This window comes from Scylla paramamosain, chromosome 41 (assembly GCF_035594125.1).
Source record: "Scylla paramamosain isolate STU-SP2022 chromosome 41, ASM3559412v1, whole genome shotgun sequence".
Classification (NCBI taxonomy): Eukaryota; Metazoa; Arthropoda; class Malacostraca; order Decapoda; family Portunidae; genus Scylla; species Scylla paramamosain.
Genome location: NC_087191.1, coordinates 12,909,467 through 12,936,966, shown reverse-complemented (window position 1 = coordinate 12,936,966; position 27,500 = coordinate 12,909,467). Strand labels below are relative to the sequence as shown.

Genomic DNA, 27,500 nt, shown 5'->3' with positions numbered 1-27,500 from the left:
TATTGTTTTGCTTGCTGGCACTGGCGACGCTAACGGGACTGAGAGGAGGAGAAGAGGAGGTGGAGAGGTTGATGTTCGATAGTTGCGAGTTTTGTGTACGATGCTTACGGTGAGAAAAGAGAATATGGGTTTTTTTTTATATTCTTTTTATTATTATTCATTTTTTTTTTTTTTTAGTAAATGTAAGTTGTTATTGTTTAAGATTCTAAAGCGAGGTATATTTGAAGATTTGGGAGGATGAGAGGTTGATGTTCGATAATTGCCAGGTTTGTGTACGATGCTTACGGTGAGAAAAGAATATGGGGATTATTATTATTTTTTTTATTTATTATTATTCATATTTTTTTTTAGTATATGTAAGTTGTTATTGTTTCTAAAGCGAGGTATATTTGAAGATGTGGGATTTGGCAGCGTTGATGTACGTACGGCAGTTGTCTGGTTTGTGTACGATGACAAAACTAGACAAAAGAGGATATGACTTATTATCGCTATTCTGTAGTGAAATTTTATCTTTTTTTTTCATGATTATTATTATATTAAAGCGAGATATATTGAAGATCACTATTATTATATTAAAGCGAGACATATTGAAGGTAACTGGACTGGAGAGAGGCTGATGTACGGTAATTGCCATTTTCTTGGTATATTTATTTCAGTGATTTGAATAATATGAAGATTATTATTATTGTTATTGTTATTATTATTACTGTTACAGTAAAGTAGTAACAGTTATATGCAAATTATTATTACTAGTATTTTCCCCGCGTCATGCTTTTAAACAAAGAATAGAATTGTACATATTTTTCTTTTCATTTAACGTAAAGTGTTGTTGTTTGAGGGATGCATAATAATGAGAGTTATAATTATCACCGTTATCTTGTGCATATTTTAAAAAGTGTGCAGCGTACGATACCTACTGTACGAGAGTTACAATGTACGATACTCTACAAGTCACTTCACATACGATACCCATTTGCACCAAGATACAAACGATTATATTTTGTTTTTGTTTCCCTGAAGTGTTCTGTTTTATGTTTACAAGATAAGTTATGGGTTGTTTCACAAAGATAACTCTGCATCTCTCAAAACATGAATAATGATATGTACACTTGTCACTCGTGTACGGCAATGACCTCTTGATGTACGAGAGTTGCATAGCTGCCTTGTTCTGGAGATGAACGATAATGAAGCATATTATGAACACATCTGCACTGCACCTCCACTACATGCCAAAGACTCTAGTTGAAGTGACACGGGTTTTTAAGGGTGTTTTTACTGTTCCAGAAGCTATAATTGAAGTGACAAGGGTTTTTAAGGGTGTTTTTACGGTTCCAAAGGCTCTAATTAAAGTGACACGGGTGTTTTTACGGTTCCAGAAGGTATAATTGAAGTGACGCGGGTTTTTAAGGGTGTTTTTACGGTTCCAAAGGCTCTTATTAAAGTGATACGGGTTTTTAAGGGTGTTTTTACGGTTCCAGAAGCTATAATTGAAGTGACAAGGGTTTTTAAGGGTGTTTTTACAGTTCCAAAGGCTCTTATTAAAGTGATACGGGTTTTTAAGGGTGTTTTTACGGTTCCAGAAGCTATAATTGAAGTGACAAGGGTTTTTAAGGGTGTTTTTACGTTTCCAGAAGGTATAATTGAAGTGACAAGGGTTTTTAAGGGTGATTTTACGGTTTTAGATTAACAGAGCGTAGCATAAGAGAAGAAAATAAATAAAAAGTAAAAGAAGATTGAACAGTAGAAGAAAAATATTAAAAAACTGTAGGAGAATGAAAAGATTAAGAAAGTAAGAAAGAAAAGCTAACAAAGAAATTATAATAAGAAAAAAAGAGAAAATTAAGAACTAACTAAAAAAAAAGAAGATTGAGAAACAGAACAAGAGAAAATGATAAAAAAAAAACAATAACAAAAACAAAATAAAGAAAGGGAGCGCAGTACAGCATCAGATAAATGTAAACGAGGATAAATAAATAAATAAATAAATAAAATAGAAATAAAAAAAAAAGATACTATTGATGCGTTAACGAAAAAAAAAAAAGATTGAATTTTGAATCGAATATTGAGATGAAAGCAAATGAAAAGATGTGAAAATATACGAAACTTAATCATTTGTGGTTTCATTAGGGAAAAAAAATAAAATAAATCCGATATTTTAATAAGAAAAGAAAAAAAAAATAGTAAAAATTCTTGTAACGGACAGAAACGAAGATTAATGATAACAGAAATAACAAAACGATGATATATCTTAGTGTTTAGTGAAAGTAAGAACCAAACAATAACATTAGGTTGACAAATAGTGAAGAACGCATTGTGGGGGGATAGTGAACATTGAAAGAATTAAATATAAGATGCTAGGAAGGAAATACAGTAGCAAATATATCTTAATTAGTAAAGTTAATTAATAATATCTTTATCTAGTTATCATATTTACTATTTTGACTTAGGTATCAAGGGAAGAAGGAAAGAATAAAGAAGGAATTATAAAACAAGATAAATAGAATAGATAGGATAGAGAAATAGGAAAATAGGAGAGGAATAAGCGAACACAGGCACAGGGCAAGAGAAGAGAGAGAGAAGAGACGAGAAGAGAAGCAACACGTGGAGGAAGAAGAGGAAGAGGAGAAGGATGGAGGAGGAGGAGGAGGAGAAGAAAGGTGAAGGGAGATGAGTGCAGGATTGTGGAGAAGGGAGAGGAAGAGGAGGAAAAGATGCTGACCTCCTCCTCCTCCTCCTCCTCCTCCTCCTCCTCCTCCTCCTCCTCCTCCTCCTCCTCCTCCTCCTCCTCCTGACATCAATAGCTTAGAAGTAACCCCTTAAATGGTAAACATGGCCACCACTATGAGTCATCTCCTCCTCCTCCTCCTCCTCCTCCTCCTCCTCCTCCTCCTCCTCCTCCTCCTCCTCCTCCTCCTCCTCCTCCTCCTCCTCCTCCCGCCACACCCCATCATGGCTCCTAAAGGCTGGCTCCTGTCTGCTCACACACACACACACACACACACACACACACACACACACACACACACACACAGTTTCTTAATACATATCTTCTTGTTTTTTCTGTTAAGTATTTTATTTTATCTCCGTTTTCTGTTTGTATATATTTTACATCCCCCTTTATTATTATTATTATTATTATTATTATTATTATTATTATTATTATTATTATTATTATTATTATTTTGTGTATTGATCTTATTAATTTGTATATTTTTTTTATTCATGTTTAATTTATGGTGTGTTTGTATGTGTGTGTGTGTGTGTTTATATAAAAATGTGTTTTTGTATATTTATTTATTTGTTTGTTTATTTATTTATTTATTTATTTTAGTCTAATCCCGATAAAAATATTAACAAATTACTATTATTATTATTATTATTATTATTATTATTATTATTATTATTATTATGAATGAGTGTTTCTTTCATTTTTTGCATTATTGTACTCATTACTACCATTACTACCACCATTATTGTTACAACTACTACTACTACCACCACCACTACTACTACTACCACCACTACCACTACTACTACTACTGTGATTCACGTCTTCTTATTCATTCTTATTTTTAGTAATCATATTCACACATCTCACCATTCGCTGAGAGAGAGAGAGAGAGAGAGAGAGAGAGAGAGAGAGAGTAGTGTTCACAGTAGTTGGTAATGTTTGTGTTGACATCATCATCGTAAGAGAGAGAGAGAGAGAGAGAGAGAGAGAGAGAGAGAGAGAGAGAGAGAGAGAGAGAGAGTGTGTGTGTGTGTGTGTGTGTGTGTGTGTGTGTGTGTGTGTGTGTGCGCGCGCGTGCGTGCGTGCGAGTGTGTGTGAGACCCCCGTCCCTCCCGCCGTGTGCTGGCGTGCTCTGATTTTCGCCCTCTCTCTCCTGCAGGCCGAGGGTGAGGTGGCCGCCCTGAACCGCCGCATCCAGCTCCTCGAGGAGGACTTGGAGAGGTCCGAGGAGCGCCTCAACACCGCCACCACCAAGCTGGCCGAGGCGTCCCAGGCTGCCGACGAGTCCGAGCGGTCAGTACCCGACGGCGACGCTGACGAGGACCCCGACACCCGCGCGCGCAGCCTTCTCACGCGCATCGGGGACATCGGGGCGGACGTTGAGCGCCTCTTCGCCGCCCTGCAGGCCGAGCAGGCGGCGCAGGAGGCGCTCTGACCCCCCCATCGCATCCCGCCCGCCCCCGTCCCCTCCTGCGGCAGGGGACGTGGGCGGGCAGGGGGCGGCGGGGGGCAGCACGCGGGCCGCCCCCTCCGCGCGCCGCCCTCACGCATAAACGTTAGCACGCGCCGCCGCCGCCGCCACCGCCGCCACTCACAACCGCCACGTGTAAAAAGCAAAATCACAAAAAAAATGTTACTAACTTGCCTGACTCACCCCGGGGCGCCGCGGGGACCCCGGGGGCCGTGCCGGGCCGTGACTCCCGCCGCGGGGACCCGATTAGACCCCGCGCCACGCCCTCTCCCCGCCACTACCACCAACACCACCACCGCCGCCCTGCGCGCTCCACTCAGGGGCGCGCCGCGCTCATCCCTGCTGCCTCTGGTACTGAGCCTCATCGCTGCACCCTACACCCTGCTGCGGGCGTGGGTGTAGGGCCTGCCCCACCAGCGTCTCCCCCCACCCCCAACGCCCCACAGTGGTCATGTCGCGGCTACAGACACCGCCCCCAACACACACACACACACACACACACACCTTCACCCTGGTCGTCTCCTCTGACTCCTGCAGCGGATCTGAACTTAGTATTCCCCTTGTAATGTGGAGGCGACAGTCGTCAGTGCATTCCTGTCACTTGTACTTGGAGTCTGAACCTCAGTCACTTACACTCAACACTTCGATAAGGTTAGAGAGACACCAATACTTCCTCATAATCGTAAACACAGTCATTAATATATTCCTATCCGTAATAGTTGACGCTACAGGCAACCTCACTCACATTCCTGATACTGTAGGAGACACACGCACTCCCTCACATCACCCCTTACAATGCTGACCCGTGCAAGTCGACCCGTGCTAGAGGCGTTGAGGCAGCCAGTGCGTTGTAAGGGTTGTTAAGGTGTACAGGTGTCTACAGGTGTTAAGGTGACCGTGGTTCTTAATTAAAGCTTCCCTCTTACTCTTTCTACAGGTGTTTTGTTCGTTTGTTCGTTGGTTTTGCTGATGTACAAAATTTGTTTAGTCTTTGTTGCTTGTGGAAGTTTTAATCAATTGGTACCTTTATTTTTCTTTTTTTTTAAGCATTATATCGTTCCATTTCAAAATTATCAAAATGTATCACTTCTCAGCATTTTACCAGTCTTCATCATTACTCCTCAAAATTAGAATCAGTCTCACTTATCAGAATTTTCATCAGTCATTACCGTTTAAAATTTCGTCTATATACAGTCTCGCCCACCCACTTGTCAGTCAGTCAGCCAATCAGTCAGTCAGTCAGTCAGCCAATCAGCCAATCAGTCAGTCTATCTGTCATTCACTCAATCAGCTTTTAAGTAAACACATTATCATTTCTCTCCTCTCCCCTCCTCTCCCCTCCTCTCCCTCTCCCCTCCTCTTCCCTTCTTTCATCATCTCTCCTCACCTCACCTCACCTCACCTCTCTCCTCCCAGTTCCTCTCCTCTCCTTTCCTCCCCTCTCCCCTCATGTCTCCTCGCCTTCCTCTGCTCATCTCTCTCCTCACCTCACGTCTTCTTTTCTCCTTCTCCTCCTCCTCTTCCCCTCATTACTTCCCTTCCCACTCTCCTCTCCTCCTCCTCTCCTCCCTTCCTTCTCTCCATCTCACCTCACGTATCCTCTCCACCTCACTCCTCCCCTCCCCTCCATTGCACATCTGCTCACAATACTGCGTCGCACACACACACACACACACACACACACACACACACACACACACACACACACACACAAACAAGTATACATGATAGGAGATAAGATTGACAGACACACCACTGCCTTACCTGAGACTAAGCACACCTGAGCACGCAATTAAAGGTGTGCTGAGTTCATTACAGGTGTGCTAACTAGAGAGAGAGAGAGAGAGAGAGAGAGGAAGTGTTTACCTGTTTGTTTATCTGTTGTGTTTTTTTAAGGTAATTGTTTTCACTTTAATTAAGAACCACTTAGTTTTAAGGTAAATTGTAAGGTTTAATTATTTTTTTTCCCCTGTGTGTGTGTGTGTGTGTGTGTGTGTGTGTGTGTGTCGAAGCTCCATTCTGTTTATTTTAGTTTTGTTGTCTTGATGTAATGGTCAGAGAGAGAGAGAGAGAGAGAGAGAGAGAGAGAGAGAGAGAGAGAGAGAGAGAGAGTTATGCAGTTGTTTGGATGGAGACTTTATATGAGGCTTTCTCTCTCTCTCTCTCTCTCTCTCTCTCTCTCTCTCTCTCTCTCTCTCTCTCTGTCAGTTTATTTTATCTTGCTCCTCCTCCTCCTCCTCCTCCTCCTCCTCCTCCTCCTCCTCCTCCTCCTCCTCCTCCTCCTGCTATCATTTCTTGGTGCTGCGTGCGTGAGAGAGAGAGAGAGAGAGAGAGAGAGAGAGAGAGAGAGAGAGAGAGAGAGAGAGAGAGAGAGAGAGAGAGAGAGAGAGAGAGTTGACCATCATCTACCCAACGATTTACATCTAAATTTAGTTGTCGGATTAGAGAGAGAGAGAGAGAGAGAGAGAGAGAGAGAGAGAGGGTACAGAGTCATCACGAAGAGAGTTGAGAAGATGACTTGGGAGAAGAGGAGGAGGAGGAGGAGGAGGAGGAGGAGGGAGTGTGGTTGTGATCGAGTAAAAGGTGTGTGTGTGTGTGAGGGAGAGAGAGAGAGAGAGAGAGACTGAGACTTCTAAAACTCCTATATGTGTTTGTATGTGTGTGTGTGCTCGTATAACACTCATAATTAAAACAAAACATGTACGTATTTATGTATGTGTGTTTGTATGTATGTATGTATCCACCTAACTAACTAACTAACCAAGAGATTTCCGTGTCTTCCTTCTGGTGTGTGTACGTGTGTGACCCTCCTGTGACCTCGTGTGTGCCCCTCCTGTGCCCCCTCCTGACCCCGCCCAGTGCCCGGAAATGCCTGGAAAATCGTGCCAACATGGAGGACGACCGCGTGGGTATTCTAGAGGCACAGCTGGCACAGGCGAAGCACATCGCTGAAGAGGCTGACAAAAAATATGAAGAGGTATGCATCTTGAGCCACACACGCCCCCCCCACACACTACCAGCCATTGTAGTGGTGGGGCGTGGCGTCTGTGTCGTTTCCAGGGTGTTTAAGGGGTTATTTACAAGGTTTTTAGTTTATTTTTACAGGTGCAGCGTCGGGAAGCGGAGAAACAGCGGAGGATTCATGCCTAGTGTAACGCCAGTTTTCGTTTTGTTCCGTTTTCTTTTAAATCTCACTCGTGCTCCTTCCTCCTTCCTTCAGTATGCGTAAGGTGCTTGAGAACCGCTCCCTGTCCGATGAAGAGCGCATGGACGCCCTTGAGAACCAGCTGAAGGAGGCCCGATTCCTGGCTGAGGAGGCCGATAGAAAATACGATGAGGTGATGGAAGTGGCCTGCCTGTTATTTGCAGCCCCCACGCCCTTCACCCTGTCCTCTGTGTCCCTGTGTCCGTGTGTCCACCCAAGCTGCGTGTGTGTAGGGCGGCTGGGGGTGTCAGGCGTGCTCACTGGGATCGCTTAGACTCGATTCTTTAATTTCTGTAGAAGACTTTAAAGGGGTAACTTAGATTTTTGTGTTTCTTCAGGAGTTCTGTTTATTTTGGTGGTTTTAAGGGTTTATAGGTAACTTTAGGGTCCTTAAGGGTTAGTACTTCATATTTGGGGTTTTAAAAGGGTTGTATTTATTGAATTTCGGGGTTATTGGATGTAGATAATCGTTTTTTTAAGGGATCGTAGTCAAGTTCAGTGGATTTTTAAATATGACTAGGATTTTGAGATCAAATAATTTGGGGGTTTAAAAGATATATTTCGTATTTTAGTCGATCCATTGGCTCAGAATCCCCTTTTTTGACGATCATGATAAAAGAAAACGGGTGGCAACAGATGCTAACTACATTATTCCATGCATATCTGGGTTGACTTCAAAATTTAGCCATTACCAGCCAGTCCCTCCCTCAGCTGAGCCACACCCGCAGCCGCCCTCACCTCCAGATACCACTAACTCATACAATCTCCCACTCTTACAGGACGGGATGTATAAATGTACTAATATTTGTATCTTGTTCTTCGTATTTAATCAATCTTATTTATTTATTGTTGTTGTTGTTGTTCTTGTTCTTCTTGTTCTTTCGAGTCTGTTTGGTGTGATGTAGTTTTAGATTCTCTCTCTCTCTCTCTCTCTCTCTCTCTCTCTCTCTCTCTCTCTCTCTCTCTCTCTCTCGTGTTATCTAATGAAAATCAAATAACGTGACTTTCTCTCTCTCTCTCTCTCTCTCTCTCTCTCTCTCTCTCTCTCTCTCTCTCTCTCTCTCTCTCTCTCTCTCTCTCTCTCTCTCGTGGCTAATCCATAATACGGTTTCTTGTGCATCTTTTATTAACATTATTATTACTTTCATTATCTCTAGAAAGAAAAGTGAGAAAAAGAAAGCTAGCTCTAAATATATATATAAGCTTTCACATCCCTTTTAGAGATAACTTACTTTCTTTATTCCTGTCTTTATTCATTTCACTTATTCAGTATCCGTTTTCTGTATATTATCATCACTACCTTTAATCTTTATTCACAATTGTATTCCTATTGTTACCCATTCCTCTTTCTCTCTTCATTTTCTTACATTATTCCGTTTAATTTCATTCTATTCATTCTATAACTACCAGTCTACCCTCCCTCTCTCTCTCACTAACTACTACTGTCACTACCGCAACTACTACCACTACCACCACTGCTTCAGGTCGCCCGTAAGCTGGCCATGGTTGAGGCTGACTTGGAGAGGGCTGAGGAGCGCGCCGAGAGCGGAGAATCGTATGTAATGGGAGGGATGGGATGAGTGAGTGAGAGAAGCGAGGGGGGAAGTTGAGGGAGGCTGGGAAGGAGGGCACGAGGGAGTCATGGAGTTTTGGGGCGAAAGAGATGGGAATGTTTAGGTAATATTTTTTTCTTTCTCTTTCTTTCTTTCTCTGTTTTTTTCTCGTTTTTATTTTTTCCTTTCTTTATTTTCTTTTTTTTCTTCATTTTCTCTCTTCTGTCTCTTTCGATCTATAGAGAATGGTTTGGTTCTCTCTCTCTCTCTCTCTGCTGGGTTTCAGGAAATAAAAGAGAAAAATTTGTACTCGCTCACTTCGTCACTCGCTCTTTTCTCTCACTCGCTCTAAATTTGTGTGCGCCTTCCGGATTTTTCTTTTATTTTCTTTATTTGGTTTGTGTTGTGTTTTGATGTTTGCACCCGAGTGTGTGTGTGTGTGTGTGTGTGTGTGTGTGTGTGTGTGTGTGTGTGTGTGTGTGTGTGTGTGTGTGTGTGTGTGTGTGTGTTAGAGATAGCGACACCAGCACTGCCTAATCTTCGCTACTGATAAGATTATTCTCTCTCTCTCTCTCTCTCTCTCTCTCTCTCTCTCTCTCTCTCTCTCTCTCTCTCTCTCTCTCTCTCTCTCTCTCTCTCTCTCTCTCTCTCGCTGGTGTGGGTATCTCAACGCACACGCACGCACGCACGCACGCAACTGAGTGGATTTAGTCTTAATTTTCAGTAAAAGCAACGAGATAATGAAAACAATTTAATATATTTCTAAATTTCATTACGGAAGGAAAAGATAAAAATACTTCATATTTACAATTGTTTATTTGTGCTAGTTAATTATCTCGTATTTTATTTATTTTTAGAACATTATCAGTATTATCATCATTGTTTTTCTTTACTAGACTCAAACCCACTCTGTTGTTTTCCATTGGCTGGCACTCTGGCACCACTAATACAACTTTTATTTGCTTCTTTCTCTTTTTTTTATATAGTTTATTTTCCGTCCTATCTCACTCCCCCCGGATTTTGTTTTCCCACAGGCGCACTGCTGGGCCGACGCTGTTGTGATTTCCTTTGTTTATTTTGGTTCTCTGTGGTATTCTTGCAGCACTCAGGCACTTCTCAACTATTGGCATTCACTCGCACTTATTTTGGCACCCCATTGGCACTTAACACACATACACACGTACTTAAAGTCTTGGTTTTTTGTACGTACAGTCATTAAGAAAGTACGGTTTTTTTTAATGGTTTTATCGTACATGAGTTAACATTGCTGTACATCTAAATTCAAGTGCGTTTTTTATAAGAGAAATTATCGTGCAAGACCTAATACATTATCGTACATCAAAATTGAAACTGGACAAATAATGAATGCTTAACAAACACTAAATTTCATCTTTTTTTATTATTATTATTATTTCTCTGAGTTTGCTGGAAGAATAACATTAGATACATTTGCCTTTTTTTGTGTTATAGCATTATTTTATCCTATAGTTTTATTGTCTATGTTTTATTAATAGTTTGCGAGTTTTTTTTTTAATATTTCGTGTTTTTTTCTAATAAGTTTGCAATATTTTTTTGAGTGAAGTGAGAGAGAAAACAAGAAAAGAGTATTGTTCTCTCTTGCTTTCACTCTCACTTCTAGCATGACTGTGTGTGTGTGTGTGTGTGTGTGTGGTGAGCTGCTCCTCTTCTTTCCATGCACCAGTGACTCCCTCCTCCTCCTCCTCCTCCTGTTAAAACAAGCCGTAACTAATGGAGGCGAGGGAGGAAGACGAGGAGGAGGAGGAGGAAGAAGAGGAAGAGGAGGAAAAAGCAAGGAGACAGCTTCACCACCACCACCACCACTATCACCACCATTTACCATTATGCATGCCACCACCACCATCACAACCACCACCACTAGTAATTCTTTCGTTAACTCGTCTGTCTGCCTGCCTGCCTGACCTGCCTTGACCTGACCTGCCTGTGCCCCTACCTTCCCCACCACCACCACCACCATCACCACTCTAGCTGGCCCGCAAATGTGTTATGTTGGAAAATGACTTGGAGAGAGGTGAAGAAAGGGCAGAAGCGGCTGAGGGGTGAGTTTTGAGGCCTATCTCCCCCCCCACACCCCACCTCTCTCTCTCTCTCTCTCTCTCTCTCTGGCGTAAACATAAACATACCTATACAAATTTATTCTTTCCTTCCTATCTTGCTTTCTTTTCTTTATTTATTTATTTTTATTCCTTTTTTCTCTTTTCTATCTTTCTTTTCCTTCTTTCTTTCTTTTTCCTTCCTTCCTTCCTTCAGTCTTTCCATCCTTTCTTCCTCTCTCTCATCCTCTACACACACACACACACACACACCTGTTCCTCTCTCTCCTACCTCCTCCCCCAACCCTGGCATGATGCAGGTGTGTGATTTCACGTTTGTAGTTTGCATTGTTGTTGTTGTTGTTATTATTATTATTATTATTATTATTATTATTATTATTATTATTATTATTATTATTATTATTATTTAGTTTTTTTTTTGGGGGGGGAGTTTGGCTTTGTGTGTGTGAGAGAGAGAGAGAGAGAGAGAGAGAGAGAGAGAGAGAGAGAGAGAGAGAGAGAAATTTATATACAGGTTAATTACACAGGTACTAAATTCTATCTCAGTCTTACAATCTATCCTTTAAATCTTTACCCAAAAAAAAAAGTCTCACTTATAACCCAGTACAAAATATATATATACATACATAAACATATCATAACATTTTCAAGACCCAAAGAAGATCATTTTCACACATTGCATCACCTTAAACTCAAAAACACACCTAAATATTTCAAAAAACAAGATTAGCATAGCAACACAAACACAACTTGCTTTTAACATTCTACTATGCAATAATGACCACACACACACACTCACAAACACTCCTGGCTGCACCTCTGTTTTCTAAAGGCTGTAGTTGAAGTGACACAGGTTTTCAAGGGTGTTTTTTGTGTTTCTAGTGACAGATTAACAAGATTTCTACATTATGAACAGGAGAAACACTCTTGAGAATCCGGCTTGGTTAGAGAGAGAGAGAGAGAGAGAGAGAGAGAGAGAGAGAGAGAGAGAGAGAGAGAGAGAGAGAGAGAGAGCAAATCATTTCCCAATATGGTCATGCAGTACACACACACACACATACCAACAAACCCAAGCCATGTGTCACTTCCTGAAGGACACACACACACATACACACACACACACACACACACACACACACACACACACACACACACACACACACACACACTTAACCCCAGCCTCCCAAACCTTCCCTATCTTATCCCTTCCTCCTCCATTTTCCTGGAATCTATCTTATCAGTGACAAGGATTGGCCAGGCTTAGATAAGACTCTTAGCATTATCACAGGGGCTTGGAGGGACTAAGGAAGGCAGACAGGAAGTGGCAGAGTTGTAAAGGTAGGCTGGGAACAGATTAAATTGTCTGTCAGAAGTGATTTAGTTCAGGTTGGGTTGGAAAGTGAGAGAGAGAAAATTAGTGGGGTTTTAGAGGTGTGGGTGGGTCTCTCTCTCTCTCTCTCTCTCTCTCTCTCTCTCTCTCTCTCTCTCTCTCTCTCTCTCTCTCTGTATTTCCTTCCTGTCATGTCGTAAGTTTCCTATCTAGTTCTCATTGGGAAACAAAATTCTCTCTCTCTCTCTCTCTCTCTCCTCTCTCTCTCTCTCTCTCTCTCTCTCTCTCTCTCTCTCTCTCTCTCTCTCTCTCTCTCTCTCTCTCTCTCTCTCTCTCATTTCCTGCCCAACCCACTCTTGTCACCCTCCTTATCTCCTCAGCACCTCTAAGCAAGGGTATTAGTGAGAGTGTGTGAGGCAAGCCAGGGTGTTGCAATGCTAGGGACACACCTCTTGTTTTGACTGGCCCTTGATATTATTACACAGGAAGGGAGACAGGAGGTTGGAAGGGGGATGGAGGGACAGGGAGATAGAGAGAAAGGGAGGGAGAGGAAATGGTTATGTGGGTGAATTGGAACAGGTGATGTAAAAGATTTAGTTGTAAGAGTTTGGGTAGGAAGGAATGTGTGATGTAAGAGAGAGACAGAGAGAGAGAGAGTGACTGTGTAAGAGAATGACCAGAAAGATTGCTCTACTAGAAATTAAATATATCTGGAATTAGAGTAAGATATTGAAAAGAAAGATCGAAAGCTTGAAGTTAAGAGACAGGAGAAAGACTTAGATAAAATTGAAGAGAGATTTAAAGTACTAAAACTATACTGAAACCATACACATCCCAAAGTAAGATAGAGAAATAACATCATTTACATAAGAGATATAGAAAAAATAAGTCTTTGTGTATCAGAGAAGAGAAAAAGTATTAAAATTGAGGACAGAAAGAGTTACAATACTAAAAGATACCAAAAAAACACACAAGCCAAACCAAACAAACCAACAGGAGAGTAGTCAGAGAGAGAGAAGTAGTAGTAGTAATAGTAATAGTCAACAGAAAAGAGATAGAGTAGATAAAAAGAAACAAGAAGACAAACAGAGCATCAAATAGGAGATAGAGTAGACATTAAGGAAGAAGACACATCAGATAGACTAGACAAGACAATAGAGAGTGACAGTTTAACACCAACGCCATCACCACCCACAGGAGCTGATGTCTTGCTTAACATTACAGGAAGATCGTGGAGCTGGAGGAGGAGCTGAGGGTTGTGGGCAACAACCTGAAGTCTCTGGAGGTGTCTGAGGAGAAGGTGAGATGTCCCTGCTTGTCTGTGTGGCTGAGAGAGGGAAGGGGTGTGTATGTGTGAGGGACTGAAGATGGGAGGGATTTGCTGTGAGTGTGTGTGTTTGTGTGTGTGGGGAAGATGGATTTGCAGTGACTGTGTGTGTGTGTGTTTGTGTGTGTGTGATGGAGATGGTGTTAGAGGAAGTGGTTAAGATTTGCTGTGAGTGAATGTGAGTGTGTGTGAGAGAGAGAGAGGGAAAGTGAGAGAGTGACGTGTGTGCTTACTCTTCAGAAGACTGCTTTCAAGTGTGTGTGTGTGTTTGTGTTGAAAGGCTCAATAATCCACTTCTCTTGCAGCATCTCAATTCCACCACAGGTTTCTCTATTAATGCATTTGAGTGTGTGTGTGCGTCTGTGTGTGTATTCCAACATTGTATACTTGTATGTGTATGAGAGAGAAAGAGAGAGAGAGAGAGAAAGCAGCCAAGAAGATGATGAACCACAAGCAACAAGAAGAAAGTGAAAACCAACACAACAACAAGTAGAAAACAGACCAAACCCAACAAAGCAGAAAGACTTGAGAGGAAAGAATCAGAGCAACAAGCAACAAGTGAATGAGTGAGTAAGGGAGAGCTCGTGGCTTAACCCGCCCTCCGTCCACAGGCCAACCAGCGTGAGGAGACTTACAAGGAACAGATCAAGACCCTGGCCAACAAGCTGAAGGCGGTACGGACAAGTGTGCCGCCCTGAATCTGTGTCTCTTTGATTAATCTCTGTTGTGCGTTTACTCTACTAGCGTTTACTAGCCTCCCCCGCCCCCCGTCGCACCCCAACGCCCCTCCCCGGCCCCCTGGAATGGTCTTTCTAATAGCACATATGTTCGTCAATCTAGCACTTAGAGAAGTAACCTGTGTGTGTGTGTGTGTGGCGTGTGGGGTGCCCTCTGCCATGCCCCGACGCCGCCGCCCAGTGCAGCATAGCGTGTTAGTGCGCGTGTGTGTGTGTGGTGTGCGTGTGTAGTGCACTACCACTTAATACTTGTTGGTGTTAACACAAGGTACTACTAGTGTCATCAGCTCGGCCTGTCCTGTCCTTCTCCTCCTCTCGTCTGGCTAATACCTCTCTCACTCATTTCACTGTTCACCTCTGTGTCTTCTCTCTCCCTCATTGGATGGTTAACCCCCCCCCCAGCACTCTCTCCCCTTGATGTACTCACTAACTCACAGTGTATCTCCCTCACACACTACCACCACCACCACTACCACCACCACCACCACCACAGTCTGCACAGAAGGAGGACTTGATGGACAACCAGCTGAGGAGTTTGACCCAGAGCCTGAGAGAGGTAACCGGTGTACTTGGCCGCCTCCATCCACCCATCCATCCCTTGCTCGTCCTCCCTTGTCTCTTCCTCCGTGCGCTTTCATTGGTCTCCGTGGGATGTCTCTGCTCCTCTGGGTGTCGATTTCTCTTCAGGTGTTTGTGGCGGTTGTCTCCTGATCTCCAGCGTTCGTTCCTTCCCGTGGGGCGTGTGTGTGTGTGTGTGTATGTGTGTGTGTGCCCTCAGCAGGTGTTCCCAGCCCTGTCCTCCTCCCCTCACCTGTCCTACCTCTCGTTTTAGGCTGCTCAGAGGGAGGATAACTTTGAGGAGCAGATCAAGGAACTGACTCACCGTATGAGAGAGGTTTGTCTGTCCTGCCTTGTCCTTCCCCCCCACACTCCTTCCTCTCCTCACCTGGGCTCCTTTCCCTCTCCTTACACTTCACACTAACCAAAAAAGGATTGCATCAAAGCATCTATCCTTTGCTCTCTCCTGCACACCTTACTAACTACAAAAAAGGTTGCATCAGAACACCTAACCTCTTGGAATTCTTACCCTGGGCTGTTCCTTGACCTTCATGGGTCGGATGCCCCTACACTGAGGTTCTCCAGACACTAGTAGGGGAAATAACAAACCCTGTATATAGATTCCAAAGAGGAGAAGTCACCTAACCAGACCTGTATGCTTTGACACCGTAACACTTCCCCACACCCTGCTGCTCCTTGCCTCCCCACACTGGCTTATGGTATGCAAGGCCCTCACTCCCTCACCGCTGGCTAACCACTGCCCATCCTGTTCCTCCTCCATCCTACACCTTCTCCTGAATGACTGGCTGTTCTGCTTTGAATGAAGGGATGGTGCTATGTTCTCTTGTCTGTCTGGGTGCCTGTCTCTCCATCTCTGCTCTGTCTCTGTTATGGGTGCCTGTCTTAATTTCTCTTATCTGTTCTGGTTGTCTGTCTCTTTCTTCTCTCTCTCTGGTGCCTGTCTTTCCCTCACTCTGTTCTTTGTTCTGGGTGCCTGTCTGTTCTCTTGCACTGAGGAGGCTACAGAACACACCGGTGGTTTGCTGTGGTACTGAGGTGTCCCTTGGGGTCTTGGTGTTGGTGCTGGTGAGTGCTGTTCCAGGAGTGACGTCAGGTAAGCGTAGCAGACAGTCTTGCCCCTGGAGGCTGTCACCACCACCATTATTACTACCACTGCTACTGTTGCATGCTGGTTACTACTCTGCATCACTGGTGTTACTGGTCTTATCAGTTGACTCGGTAATCAGGCACTGCAGGAGATGTTTTGAACCCTGCCATGTATTTAAATTAGGTCTCTACAGTTGTGCCTAGATAGCTGGGCAGTCTCTTGAGGCTTCCCAGGGTGCCAGGCAGGGCTGTAGAGGGACCTATTTGAGTGGCAGGGCAGGACTAGGGTCTGTACCTCTGAAACATTTCTGCACTACACCTCCACTATTTCAAAAGGCTTTAGTTCAAGCTACACAGGTTTTCAAGGGTGTTTTTATGGTTCTAGCAACAGATTAACAAGATTTCTATGTTATTAAAAGGAGAAACACTCTTAAGAACTTGGCTAGTCATTTCTGTGGCCTTTGAAAATAGTGCAAGAGTGTCCAGCAAAGCGTTCCAGAGTGCAAGCTGAAGACTCCCATGCAGTGTTTGTAATGCCACACTCCTAACCACTAGTGTGCCGGTCTTAGGACACTCACCCGCCTTGTTGTGCCGTGAAATGAAATACTGGACATATCCTCACACCCCCTTGTCCCCCGCTGACCTGTACTGTTCCCTTCAGGCTGAGGCTCGTGCTGAGTTCGCTGAAAGGTCTGTGCAGAAGCTCCAGAAGGAGGTCGACAGGCTTGAAGGTACGTTCGTGGGTGTGGCGGCAACGTGCTACCCACACACACATACACACACACTCCCAGGCACACACATACACACACACACGTATATACACATGCACGTACCCAAACAAGCAGCAGATTTATACATACTTTCTTATCACATATACAGACACAAGCATGCACTATACATAACAAACATTACATTTTCTGTCTCTGTCTTTGTCTCAGTCTTGTTTCTGTCTATTGTCTCTCAGTCTGTCCCTATTTCTGTCCCTCTCTATCTGTCTTTCTGTCTGTCTTTTTCTGTCCATTTCCCTGTTTCTGTCTCAGTCACACATACATGCACACAGACACACACCAACCCACACATCTCTCTACACACACACACATGCACACACCTGTACATAACGCACACACGCACACACACACACCTGTCCGGCGCCAGTCTCCCTCTGTTCCCCACACCGGCGTTCGTGATGCGTGGCTCGTCTTTATGTTCGTTGCTGTGGACTGTCATTCATAACCCCCAAACTGTCCCTTGTATACTCGGACAACCCTTCGTTTTTGACCTTCCTGTGACACTCCAACCTCTCTCTCTCTTTTTTCATCCTCTTTTCTTTGGTTTCTATGATTTTCTATGGTTTTCTCTCTATTCCTTCAGTTTTCTCGATTCTTTCCTTCTTTCTTTGGATTTCTTTATTTTCTGTCTTTATTCTCTTGTTCCTCCTTTTTCTTCTTTCTTTTCTCCTCCTCCTCTTCTTTACATATTTTGTCTTTTTCATTTTTCCTTCCTTTTTCTTTATATTCTGTCTTTCTCATATCTTTTTTTTCTTCTCTTCATAAAACTCTCTCTCTCTCTCTCTCTCTCTCTCTCTCTCTCTCTCTCTCTCTCTCTCTCTCTCTCTCTCTCTCTCTCTCTCTCTCTCTCTCTCTCTCTCTCTCTCTCTCTCTCTCTCTCATGGCAAGGTGTCAAGTTCTCTATAACCCTTGTGACACCTATACACAGGTCACCACTCTGCATCACCATCACCACCACCATGCCAGCTTAGATTTACCCCTGACACATTAAAGGGACAGAATCTAAACACTTATGATGGTGATGGGTGGTGCAGGCTGTGGTCTCACCTGTGTAGAGGCTCGTACAGGTGTTAACGAGTGCACCAGCTTGCCACGCGCCCAGGTTGAGTGTCACAGGAACGAGTGTCAGCGTCCGGTACTGTCCCTATTCCCTTCCCTCCCGCACCATGCATTTGTCCAGTGGGTTCGCTCTCCCATCCCTCCCTATCCCCTCCCTGGCTGCCCCTCTCCCCTCGTGGTTCTCTTGAATCTTGGGAGGAAATTGTCCCCTTGAAGCGTTCCTCGTGCGGTCACTCTAAAGCACTGTGCAAATTGTCACTGGTTGAGTCAGTCAGTTCAGTTCCTTGCTCAGTGAAAGATGTGAAGGCTTGAGTACTGAGAGTCATGTAATGTGCCTTGCTGCTCCTGTTGATGGGATTTAATAATGTTCCTTGTTTGAGCGAAAGATTAAAAGCTTTCCGAGTTCCTTAAACTTAAAAGTAGTTTGCTGCGTGTAGTGAAAGAGAATCGTTCAGTAAAGTGTTGGTTTTTGGTGCGACGTCTCCACAGCTCAGTCTTTCTCATGCGAGTCCACTTGTTTTAAGCATCACCACACTGCCTCGGTAAACTTTGCTTCCCATAGAGGCAGCATAACTCTCCCCTCCGAGCGTCACTAAAGGACAGAAGTGCGAGGCTGCAGGTCTGACACCACACGACCCCTCCCCCACTGGCACACAGCCCCTCCAACTGCCCCCAACTCCGCCACGGAGACCCAGAGATTGGAGAAACTGCCTTCACTGCAGACAGTATTGGTCAATGGCACCACTTTACCATCAGGACCATGCGTCTCATTACCTCATTGGCTTCTTATTGTTTCTGTCACCACCACAACCCTGCACCAGGTCATTGGCTCGCCACATTCTCTCGCTGCCCGCCATCATGCTGTAATATTTCCTCTTCAAGGGAACCTGCTTATTTTTGGTTTATTTTCTGCTTTGTTATTATTTTCCCTGCGCCGCCGACCCCCAGGACAGACTGCCGCCCCCAGCGGGGAGCAGCGTGTGTGCGCCGCGCCGCCCTAACCTCCCCCCCCAACTCTGGCCCCCTTGACGCGCTGCACAGGCAACGCTCCCCAGACTAATACACTCACACTCTGTAATTCATGTTTTTCGTTTGTCTTTAAATGTAATAATCTTAATCTTCATTAATTTAATTCTTCTCTAAGTGATTTGTTTATTTCAATAAAAGTTAATTAATAATATTTCCTCTTCAAGTTCACATTTGCTCTGCAGTTTATTTTTTATTTTGTAATATTCTTGATAAATCATTTATTTCAATGCATTGCTTAGTTAAATAAATCAAACTGTGCCCCCTTAAAGGTTAATAAGTGTTGTGTTGAGGTGCTAGCTAGCAGTGCTGCAGCGTAGACTACTCTAGGCTAGTGATGCCAGGCCTGCCGCCCCCACACACCCCTCTGGCTGCACCGTGCCGCACCGCCCTGTCCCACGCAGCCCGAGGAAGGCACTGCCACACAGTGTGCAGGACGCCTTTCCCGGGCGGTGTGAGGGCCGAGTGTTGTGGGATGTGGCTGGGGATGAGTGGGCAGCCGGCAGGTCTTGCTTAGTGTAACTGAGGCCACAGCTGTAGTGGCGGCCCCTTGCTGCCCCCACCCTGACCCCCAGGCCCTCCCTCCCTCACTGCCTGCTCCCTGCCCTGCTGGTGTGACTAGCAGGCCAGGGAGGGGCAGGGGGAGTCAAATCCCCCCCAAGGAGACTCAGAAGACCAGGATGAACTGCGACAACGGCAGGACTGACCCAACAGGACCTGCTCCCCCACTGCCTCTTGTCCTTCACACACCCAGGCCCTCCCTCCCTCCATCCCTCCCTCATGTTATTTTGCTCCCTGAGTCACTGCTACCCCATGGTGGCGTGTGGCCCCATGCCCCCCACCGCAGGGTGTATGCTCCCCTTCAAGGCCTCCCCCACCTGGCTGCCTTGCTGCCTGGCAAGCACTATTGCCTCGGTGCGGTGGGAAGGTGTCTGTCCCGCAGCACACTCCCACTGCCACTGCCACTTACTCTTACTGACTCAGTGCACAGCAGCTTGTGGCGACAGGACAGGACACCTTGATGTAGGCCCCCCCTCATCCCTTCACTGCCCCTGCCCTGCCATCTGTGGAAGTCTGCATTCCACACCTAGTCACACCCACACCCCACATCACCACCAACACCTGTAGCCCCCCCTCCCTGTGTGCTCCTAAACACCGTGGGCTGGCATTTGATGCTTCCCACGCCATAACACCAGCTGGCTTTTGCATTAAAACATGAAGGGTGAGGCTGATGCCCTCCCTGGCCTCCATCACCCCTCCTCTCTCACCACTCTCCTTTCCTTCCCCTCATTCCTACTTCTCCCTGCCCTTCCCCTGCATTCCTACCTCCCCTACCCTGCCCTGCATGCCATCCCAGGGTTCAGTGCCCTCACCCAGATCGCCCGTCAACTCTCCATCGTGAGTTTCACACCAACAGACATTCTCGGGTACCGCAGAAGGCCAGCCCGGTTCGGACTTTAGCCACACAGGCGGCGGCCTGGCCACAGAGCCAATCTCTCTTTCTTTCCCTCCGGTTGGAACGAGTTACTGCTGTCCTTCTGAATACAGCCACACTAACGGAGCCGTGCTCCCAGCCAGCCCTGCCTCAGGCCCTCAAGGCGGCCGCCAGCCACACACTGCGGCCTTGTGTCACTTATGCCGGCCTGGCTGGGGGCACACATCTCAGGGAGTGAAGACCTTGTCTGCCTTCCTCCCCCTTCCTCCTCTCTGTCTTTTTCTCAGTAATACCTCCCACCATTTCTTCTCCTACACCTGCAGTTTGACCTGACTTGACCTCTTGTGAGCAAGCTGACCTTACAATTTGACTTTGCCTAACTACAAGAGTGTTAATTACCAACTTGGGTTAACATCCCCCTGAGGCCTGGCTGACGCCTCCCCCTCCCTCCTCCTGCCCTCTGCCAGGGGCTGGTGAGAGCAGGGGAAGCACCACCATGCAGCACACATCACGGCAGCACCAGGTCTCCCAGCTAGCCGTGGTGTGCCATGCTTTGCTCACCCTGCTGGGTTGTGTTGCCCTGCTGGAAGGCATGTGTGTGTGTGTGTGTGTGTGTTGGGGCGATGTGCTTCTCATCCACACACCTGAGGAATGTGCTCTCTGGATGTGCTGCTGAACACCTGCAGCACTGTACAGGTTTCAGAGTTAGTTCATGGCTTAAGAGACTCTGTTGTTACAGCAGCATTATAAAGAGAGCACATTGAGTGACAGCAAACTGAGGAGCACAGCACCCCACACTGCCCCCAGCACATCCTCCCCAGTGTGGCACCCCAACCCAAGGCCACAGGCTGACTTTGACCCCAGTTGTGCACGACCCAGTGACCCAGCCCCTCCCCCACCCCACTGGCACCCCCTGGCCCTCACATGACAGAGCCAGTGAGGTGTCACCCCCCAAAGCCTACCAGCATGTTTTGATGTGTGGAGTGTTTGTTGTTTTAAATTTTTTGTTTTCTTTTTAGTTTTTAGAATGGTTTTATTAGAACTAGATGTGATTTATTTATTTTGAGTTTTTCACCAATTTTGGTTTGTTTTTTATTTTGGTAACCTGCATGTGTGTGTTTTATGTTGTGTCCACAGACGATCTAGTTGCTGAGAAAGATAAGAGTAGGATGCTTCAGGCTGACATGGAGGCCACCCTACAGGACATCCAGAATATGTAAACATTGGCCAGGACCTGCTGAAGGAAGCCGGAAGTCTCAGGTTGGCATCCGGCCACTTAGCACGGCTCACGATTCTCTGCCAGGTCGCCTCCCTTCACCCTGCCTCACACTGCTGGTAGCGACAGGGCACAGCTGAAGAGCACTGAGGCATCCCAGTGTTGCCTGGTGTCCTTCACTGCAGACCCAAGCCAGCTGTGTGGGATGGCGTGGCTGTGAGGCGTCCGACATTCTCTGGCTGTAAGAAAGCTTTCGGGAACCATTGGCTGCAGCTTGGGCCCTCGGTGGTGTTCTTGAGGCAGGGAAGACATGCTTATCGAATGCAGTGGTGTGATTTTGAATGATTCTCTGTGCTTCTTCCCTGCTCCCTGTGGCTGCGTGGTGCTGCCTCAGCTGCTGATTATGATGTGGTGGACACTGACGCGTCTCACAGCGTGCAAGGAAGATGCCACACCAGGAATTATTTGAAATGCAGTGCTGTGATTTCCTGAGTGTGTGTCTAGCCACCTCAAGATGCCACTGCCTGTAATCATCTTCATACAACAAGCCAATAACTTCTGCTTCTCACTTCATGAAGTCTCCTATGTAATCATGCCTTCAGAAGCCAGCCCATCAGCTTATAATGTATCAAAGCTTAAAAGCCACCAGGGTAGTATCTTGAAAACCTTGGAACACTAATATTCATTTCTACTAAAGCTTCTAAAAGAAATCTTTCAATTAAAAGGTTGAGAGTGCTTGGCTGGATGGAAAGTAACTCCTTGAAAGTTACTGATCACTTCTATAATCAGCGACATTTGCATGAAACTCCACATGTTGCAATCCCTGAAGTGGTGGAACTGTTTGTGTATCATTGTTAATTTGTGCTTCCCTTCAGAGTGACAGCAGCAGCCCTTGGTGAGCCCAGCACCCAGCACAGCCTGACTGTGTGTGTGGGCTGCTGATGTCACTGTGAGGGGGAAGCAGTAATTAACAATTACATTCAGCCACTTCAGAGATCATTGTGTCCCTTGTGTTTAATGCAAGTGTGCTGCTGTGAAAAGTGATGAGTAATATTCAGCAGGAAGGTACTTACCAGCCATTGCTCAGTCCATTGAACGGGCCCACCCTGCATCACATTTAGTGAGGGCCAACCACACCCAACCTCCATCTGTACATGCCAGTACAAACACCATCTGTTTTGTGAGGCAACAGCTTCAACACTAATTACCCTGATGTCATTCATCTTCAGTGATGCACTACAGGGAGGAGTATCATTTTTATAAATAATTATCATCAAAGATGAAAAATGATTATAGTCATAAGTTACATAACATCAAGGAGAGCAGCAGCAGCAGCAGCACCACCACTACCACCAGTGTTTTAATGTAGAGGACAACATTTTACTATACCTGGACTCCAGTGTTGTCAAGGTTGTTAGTGGTGTCAACAAGTGTGAACCATTGAGGTCTTGATCACGACAAGTGTTGGTGTGTGCTGCCTCACTGGTGAGCGTGGAGCAGAGTGCATTGTGGCTGGCTGCCCACCTCCACTGATCTCTGTGCCTCCACCTTGATAACCAACAGAGAGTGAAGCAGGATAGCCCAGCCACTGCCCTTCTGCCTGCTCACTCAGCAGGAAGACAGCGCACCAACACCAGTGTGTTGACACCACAACACTTGAAGATTACTGACACTGGCAACAAGCTTGACAACACCACGCCTGTGTACATCAGAATGTTGTCCCCTGGATTAAGTAACACTGCTTCTGCTGCTCCTCTTCACAGTATATAATTTATGACTCTACATGAGCATTTTTTGTCTTCAATGCTAATTCTTGATGCAAATGTTACTCCCACTCACTGTAGTCCACAAGTGAAGACAAACCATCAAGGTGGTGGTGGCGAAACAGCCGGTCTTAACAACACAGACGGCATTTGTCTTGGCATGGGTTGTCCTCTTCCTCTGGAGGTTCACTTTCCAAAGAACACTTCCATCTGTAAAGTATTGTGTAAAAGTATTATTGTTGCAACATAAGAAGCAGTATTTAGAGTTGTGATTCACTTGTTCATCACGTTAGCAAGAAACAAGTGTGTTCATCACGTTAGCAAGAGATAAGTACATGTGTACGTGGGCTGCTGCTGTAGCTCGTGTAGGGAAGACAGCTTGTCCCAACTCAGCCAATCAAAAGAGTAATGAACGGCCAGCCTTGTCACACACTGGCTTCCTCCGGGTCCAGTCTGATCACCGCCGGCCTGGTGACTCGCCAACCACCGGGACGCATGGCATGACCCACCAGTGCCCCGTGCAAGGTGGCAGACACACACACACACACACACACACACACACACACACACACACACACATCACCACAAGTCAGCTGGTGTGTGTTAGAGTAATGCTACCTAGAATTAGGGTTTTGTGTGACTAACAGCAGTCACTAATAGTCGACCATTGCTGTGCCGAAGTGATTCTCAAGGGTGCGGTGGCCGTGGTGCTAGAGTAGTGGTGGTGGCGGGCAGTGCATGAGTCTTGTCGCGTCTCCTCTTAGAGGCGACGCTGCCGCTGCCGCTGCTGCCCATTGAGAATCGCTCCGCACTCTGCCATAACTTGCCAGTCCTTTCCTCTGTACTAACCACGGTCTCTCCCGCTTTCTCCCTTTCAGACGAACTTGTCATTCAGAAGGAGAAGTACAAGTCCATTACCGACGAACTGGATCAGACCTTCACCGAAATGTCTGGCTATTGAGCTCTCCATCCTGACGAATCTACTAAACTGCTACCACCACTACTACCACCACCACTTCTACTACTACTACTACTACTAGTCCATAACTACTCTGCCCTTCCCTGCCACCACCTCCTCCATGACTGCTGTCCTCCCCTCCGTCATTCACTCCCCGACCCCTGATAGTCGTCACCGGCCAGGAGGAAGCTCCGCGGCCAACCCAGTCTCCCCACCTTAAGCTCCCGGCCTCCGCTGTCTCCTAAACTAAAGCTCACCCTTGGCCCCCACAGTCCACCTGCCCCCACCCATGCTGCTGGAGCCCCAGTGTTACCACCCCAGTCTTGAGGGGCGCTGGGGCAGGCCGTGGGCCGCCCCAGTGGCTGCAGCAGCAGTGCGGTGGGGCAGCAGGTGGAGGCAGGGCACGACCAACACCGCCGCCTGCCTCTTGTCCCCAGTAATCCAGTCCAGCAGGCAAGGGGGGCCCGGCTGCCCCCCGCAATAATACTGCCATTGTCGGTCTTCTGTAGCGCTCCCGTAACAACACTCGTCTCCTCGTAACGCCAGTCACAATTTCTTAGGCTTCACTCGACCCATTGTGGGCAGTGATGATGATGTAGCATGTACGGTTTTATACTGACAACTTTCTTTTTAAATCACATCCAACGCTTCTTGTAAATACGAGAGTGGGTAGGCGCCGAGCCCTCCACTCACACCACCCGCCCTGTGTCACTGTGGGCCCTGCTGGCAGCGGCTGAGGCGCTGCCTGGCGTGTGTGCCCAGGGCGCCGCGCTGGGAGGTGTCCCCGAGCCGCCGCCAGCAGGGAGACACAGGTGACAATGAAGGCAGCGCTGTGAGTGGATGCGTGGCAGCGGCGGGTCAGGGTGAGGGTGAGCGTGTTGCCACTAGTGCAGTGCAGCAGCAGCAGCAGCAGCAGCAGCAGTAGTTGTGTTAACCTTTGGGCCGTGCGGCAGACTCACACCTCAGCCCTGCCTCAGTGGCCTTCAGCTTCTGGGAACTAACTCTCTGGCCGTGTTAACTGACGTGTGTTTGTTAATCTTTACTTTGCAGACGAACTGGTTAACGAAAAGGAGAAGTACAAGTCAATTACCGACGAGCTGGACCAGACGTTCAGCGAACTGTCTGGCTACTAAACACTGTTGCTCTGCTCTTCCGCCACCTCTCTTCTTATGCCCAGCTGGCCTGTTACCTTTTTTTTTTTCCACAAAGCTTATATAATTGAGTTTATAAGACTTCCTTTTACTTTTGTTTTTTGAGTTGCATTTGACATCCTGTTAAATCGACATCACCAAATCATTCGCAACGATTGGTCAAGTCTGCCATCCTGATCATTTCAATCCTGATACACACAAACTTGATTTTTCAATTCTTAAAAATTTGCCTTAAGTTGTTCATGTGTTGTTTCATGAGTCATGATGCAAACATGCCAGAGTATTTATTATTGCCACTCTACGTTCGTCGTGAGCGTCTGCACGATGCTGCGGCGGCGGCGGCGGCGGCAGCCCCGTGCTGTAAACTTCTCACCGTCTGTTACAGATGAACTTGTTAATGAGAAAGAGAAATATAAGAACATTGCCGATGAGATGGACCAGGCGTTCTCAGAATTGTCAGGATTCTAAGTGTGGCAAACAGCTGGTGGGCGCCCACACGGTGCTTGGATGGGCGTGGGTCACCGCGGGTGTGTGTGCGGGGTAGCCCAGGCCACACTGCCCACACCCGCGGCTCCCCACGTCCCAGCGGACTGACTTGACTGACGGCCCAGACGCGCCCCACCACACCACCACCACCACCGTCACCTTTACAACACAACACCTCCTGGCCACCATCGTCCGCCTGAGTGGGCCGGGTCCTGGAGCAGCGGCCTCAGCGGGTCCGGCTGCCGGGCCCCTGGCGCTGCGCCGCCGCTGGGCCACCACCACCACCACCGCCGGCGGGGGGCTCCGGGGTCTGGCCCGCGTTTAGATGTTATTGTATGTAAGGGTGCAAAGGTTCACCTCCAGTTGCAATCAGTCCTTATGCGTTATGCATTTACTATATGAATTATTAGTAATATATAAGTTAATATTATTCATCATTTAAAAAAAATCTGGATCTTATACTTACAGAATGATTGTACACTGTTTAACGTGTAATAAATTTTGTAAACAAAGAGAGTCATATCTATGTCCCACGTGAAGTGGAGATGAAAGTGAAGAGCTCTCTCTCTTTTTTCATGTATTTATTGTGGTAAGAAAGCTTAAAACTAAAAACTTAAAAAAATTAGGTTGTCCACTAGTTGTACTGTGCTGTTCCTGGTCACCGCTTGGCTGCCACACTGAGCCTCGCTCCTCACCAGCGACGCAATGTACATCTTGCGTACAATAAAGTTTGTCCTTCCTCTCCACCACGATTGTAATGTCAGTTGTCTGCCATACTGGGATCTGACTGAAATACACTATACTCGAGTGCATCTCAGCTTTTTCTGAATACTTGAGTGTGCTTCCTTCAACACGAGGAGCCAATACTGGGACAGGAGAGGCCATACCTGGTGCACGGCCGGACTGCTAACTGATGGCCTTGCGATGGTACTCAGGCGGAGCCACGCCGTAGTCCTGAATGCTGTAGTAAGTCTCCAGGTTCTTCACCATGAACCTAACAAACAAACGAACAAACATTAATACCAGGCTCTCACACACACACACGCAAAGGCTGCCTCTCTCTCCCCAAAAAAAGTGTTAGTCAAGACAAGGCTCGCAACTTTCACAATTGCATTCAGCCCCTTGGTCCCTGATGGAGAAGGCAAAGTACTCCTGCCCTTATTTTACAGATCAGCCACATGCTAATCCAAAATCAAGCAACTAGAAATATGAGAAAGACAATCATTACTACCAGCCACACAGTTTACTCTTTCACACACACACACACACACACACACACACACACACACACCAGCTACCATAAGAAGCAAGCAAGAAGTCCCGCACCTGAGAAAGTCCTGGAGGTGAAAGTTGAGGAGGGTGATGCTCTTCTCATCAAGCTGCGTGTAGGCCAACATCTGTCCCAGCCGCACTGTAACACAACACATGAGAGAACCTACACTGATGAAGCTGAGGAGGGGGCACTGAGAGAGAGAGGGGTATCAAGAGGCTGGGAAATGAAGTATT

General features: G+C 46.3%; 2 protein-coding genes across 51 annotated transcripts in view; one reads left to right on the top strand and one right to left on the bottom strand.

The window, feature by feature from the left end:
* Positions 1-26,806, top strand: part of LOC135092815 (tropomyosin) — a 51,875-nt gene extending 25,069 nt beyond the window's left edge. For 5 of the 50 annotated variants that reach the window (XM_063991534.1, XM_063991538.1, XM_063991537.1 and 2 more), the window contains 7 exons: positions 3,891-4,024; positions 7,423-7,540; positions 8,892-8,962; positions 13,608-13,683; positions 14,322-14,384; positions 16,774-16,843; positions 25,894-26,806. In XM_063991534.1, coding sequence (XP_063847604.1) covers positions 3,891-4,024; positions 7,423-7,540; positions 8,892-8,962; positions 13,608-13,683; positions 14,322-14,384; positions 16,774-16,843; positions 25,894-25,976 — 615 coding nt within the window. In that variant the 3' untranslated portion in view covers positions 25,977-26,806. Of the gene's footprint in view, positions 1-3,890; positions 4,025-7,061; positions 7,180-7,422; positions 7,541-8,891; positions 8,963-10,967; positions 11,039-13,607; positions 13,684-14,321; positions 14,385-14,940; positions 15,004-15,279; positions 15,343-16,773; positions 16,844-21,557; positions 21,681-24,277 lie in introns of all 50 variants that reach the window. The other 45 variants (XM_063991546.1, XM_063991547.1, XM_063991529.1 and 42 more) reach the window with 23 other exon arrangements.
* Positions 26,456-27,500, bottom strand: part of LOC135092814 (mortality factor 4-like protein 1) — a 7,635-nt gene continuing 6,590 nt past the window's right edge. The window contains 2 exon segments of the mRNA XM_063991508.1: positions 26,456-26,988; positions 27,321-27,405. Coding sequence (XP_063847578.1) covers positions 26,901-26,988; positions 27,321-27,405 — 173 coding nt within the window. The 3' untranslated portion in view covers positions 26,456-26,900.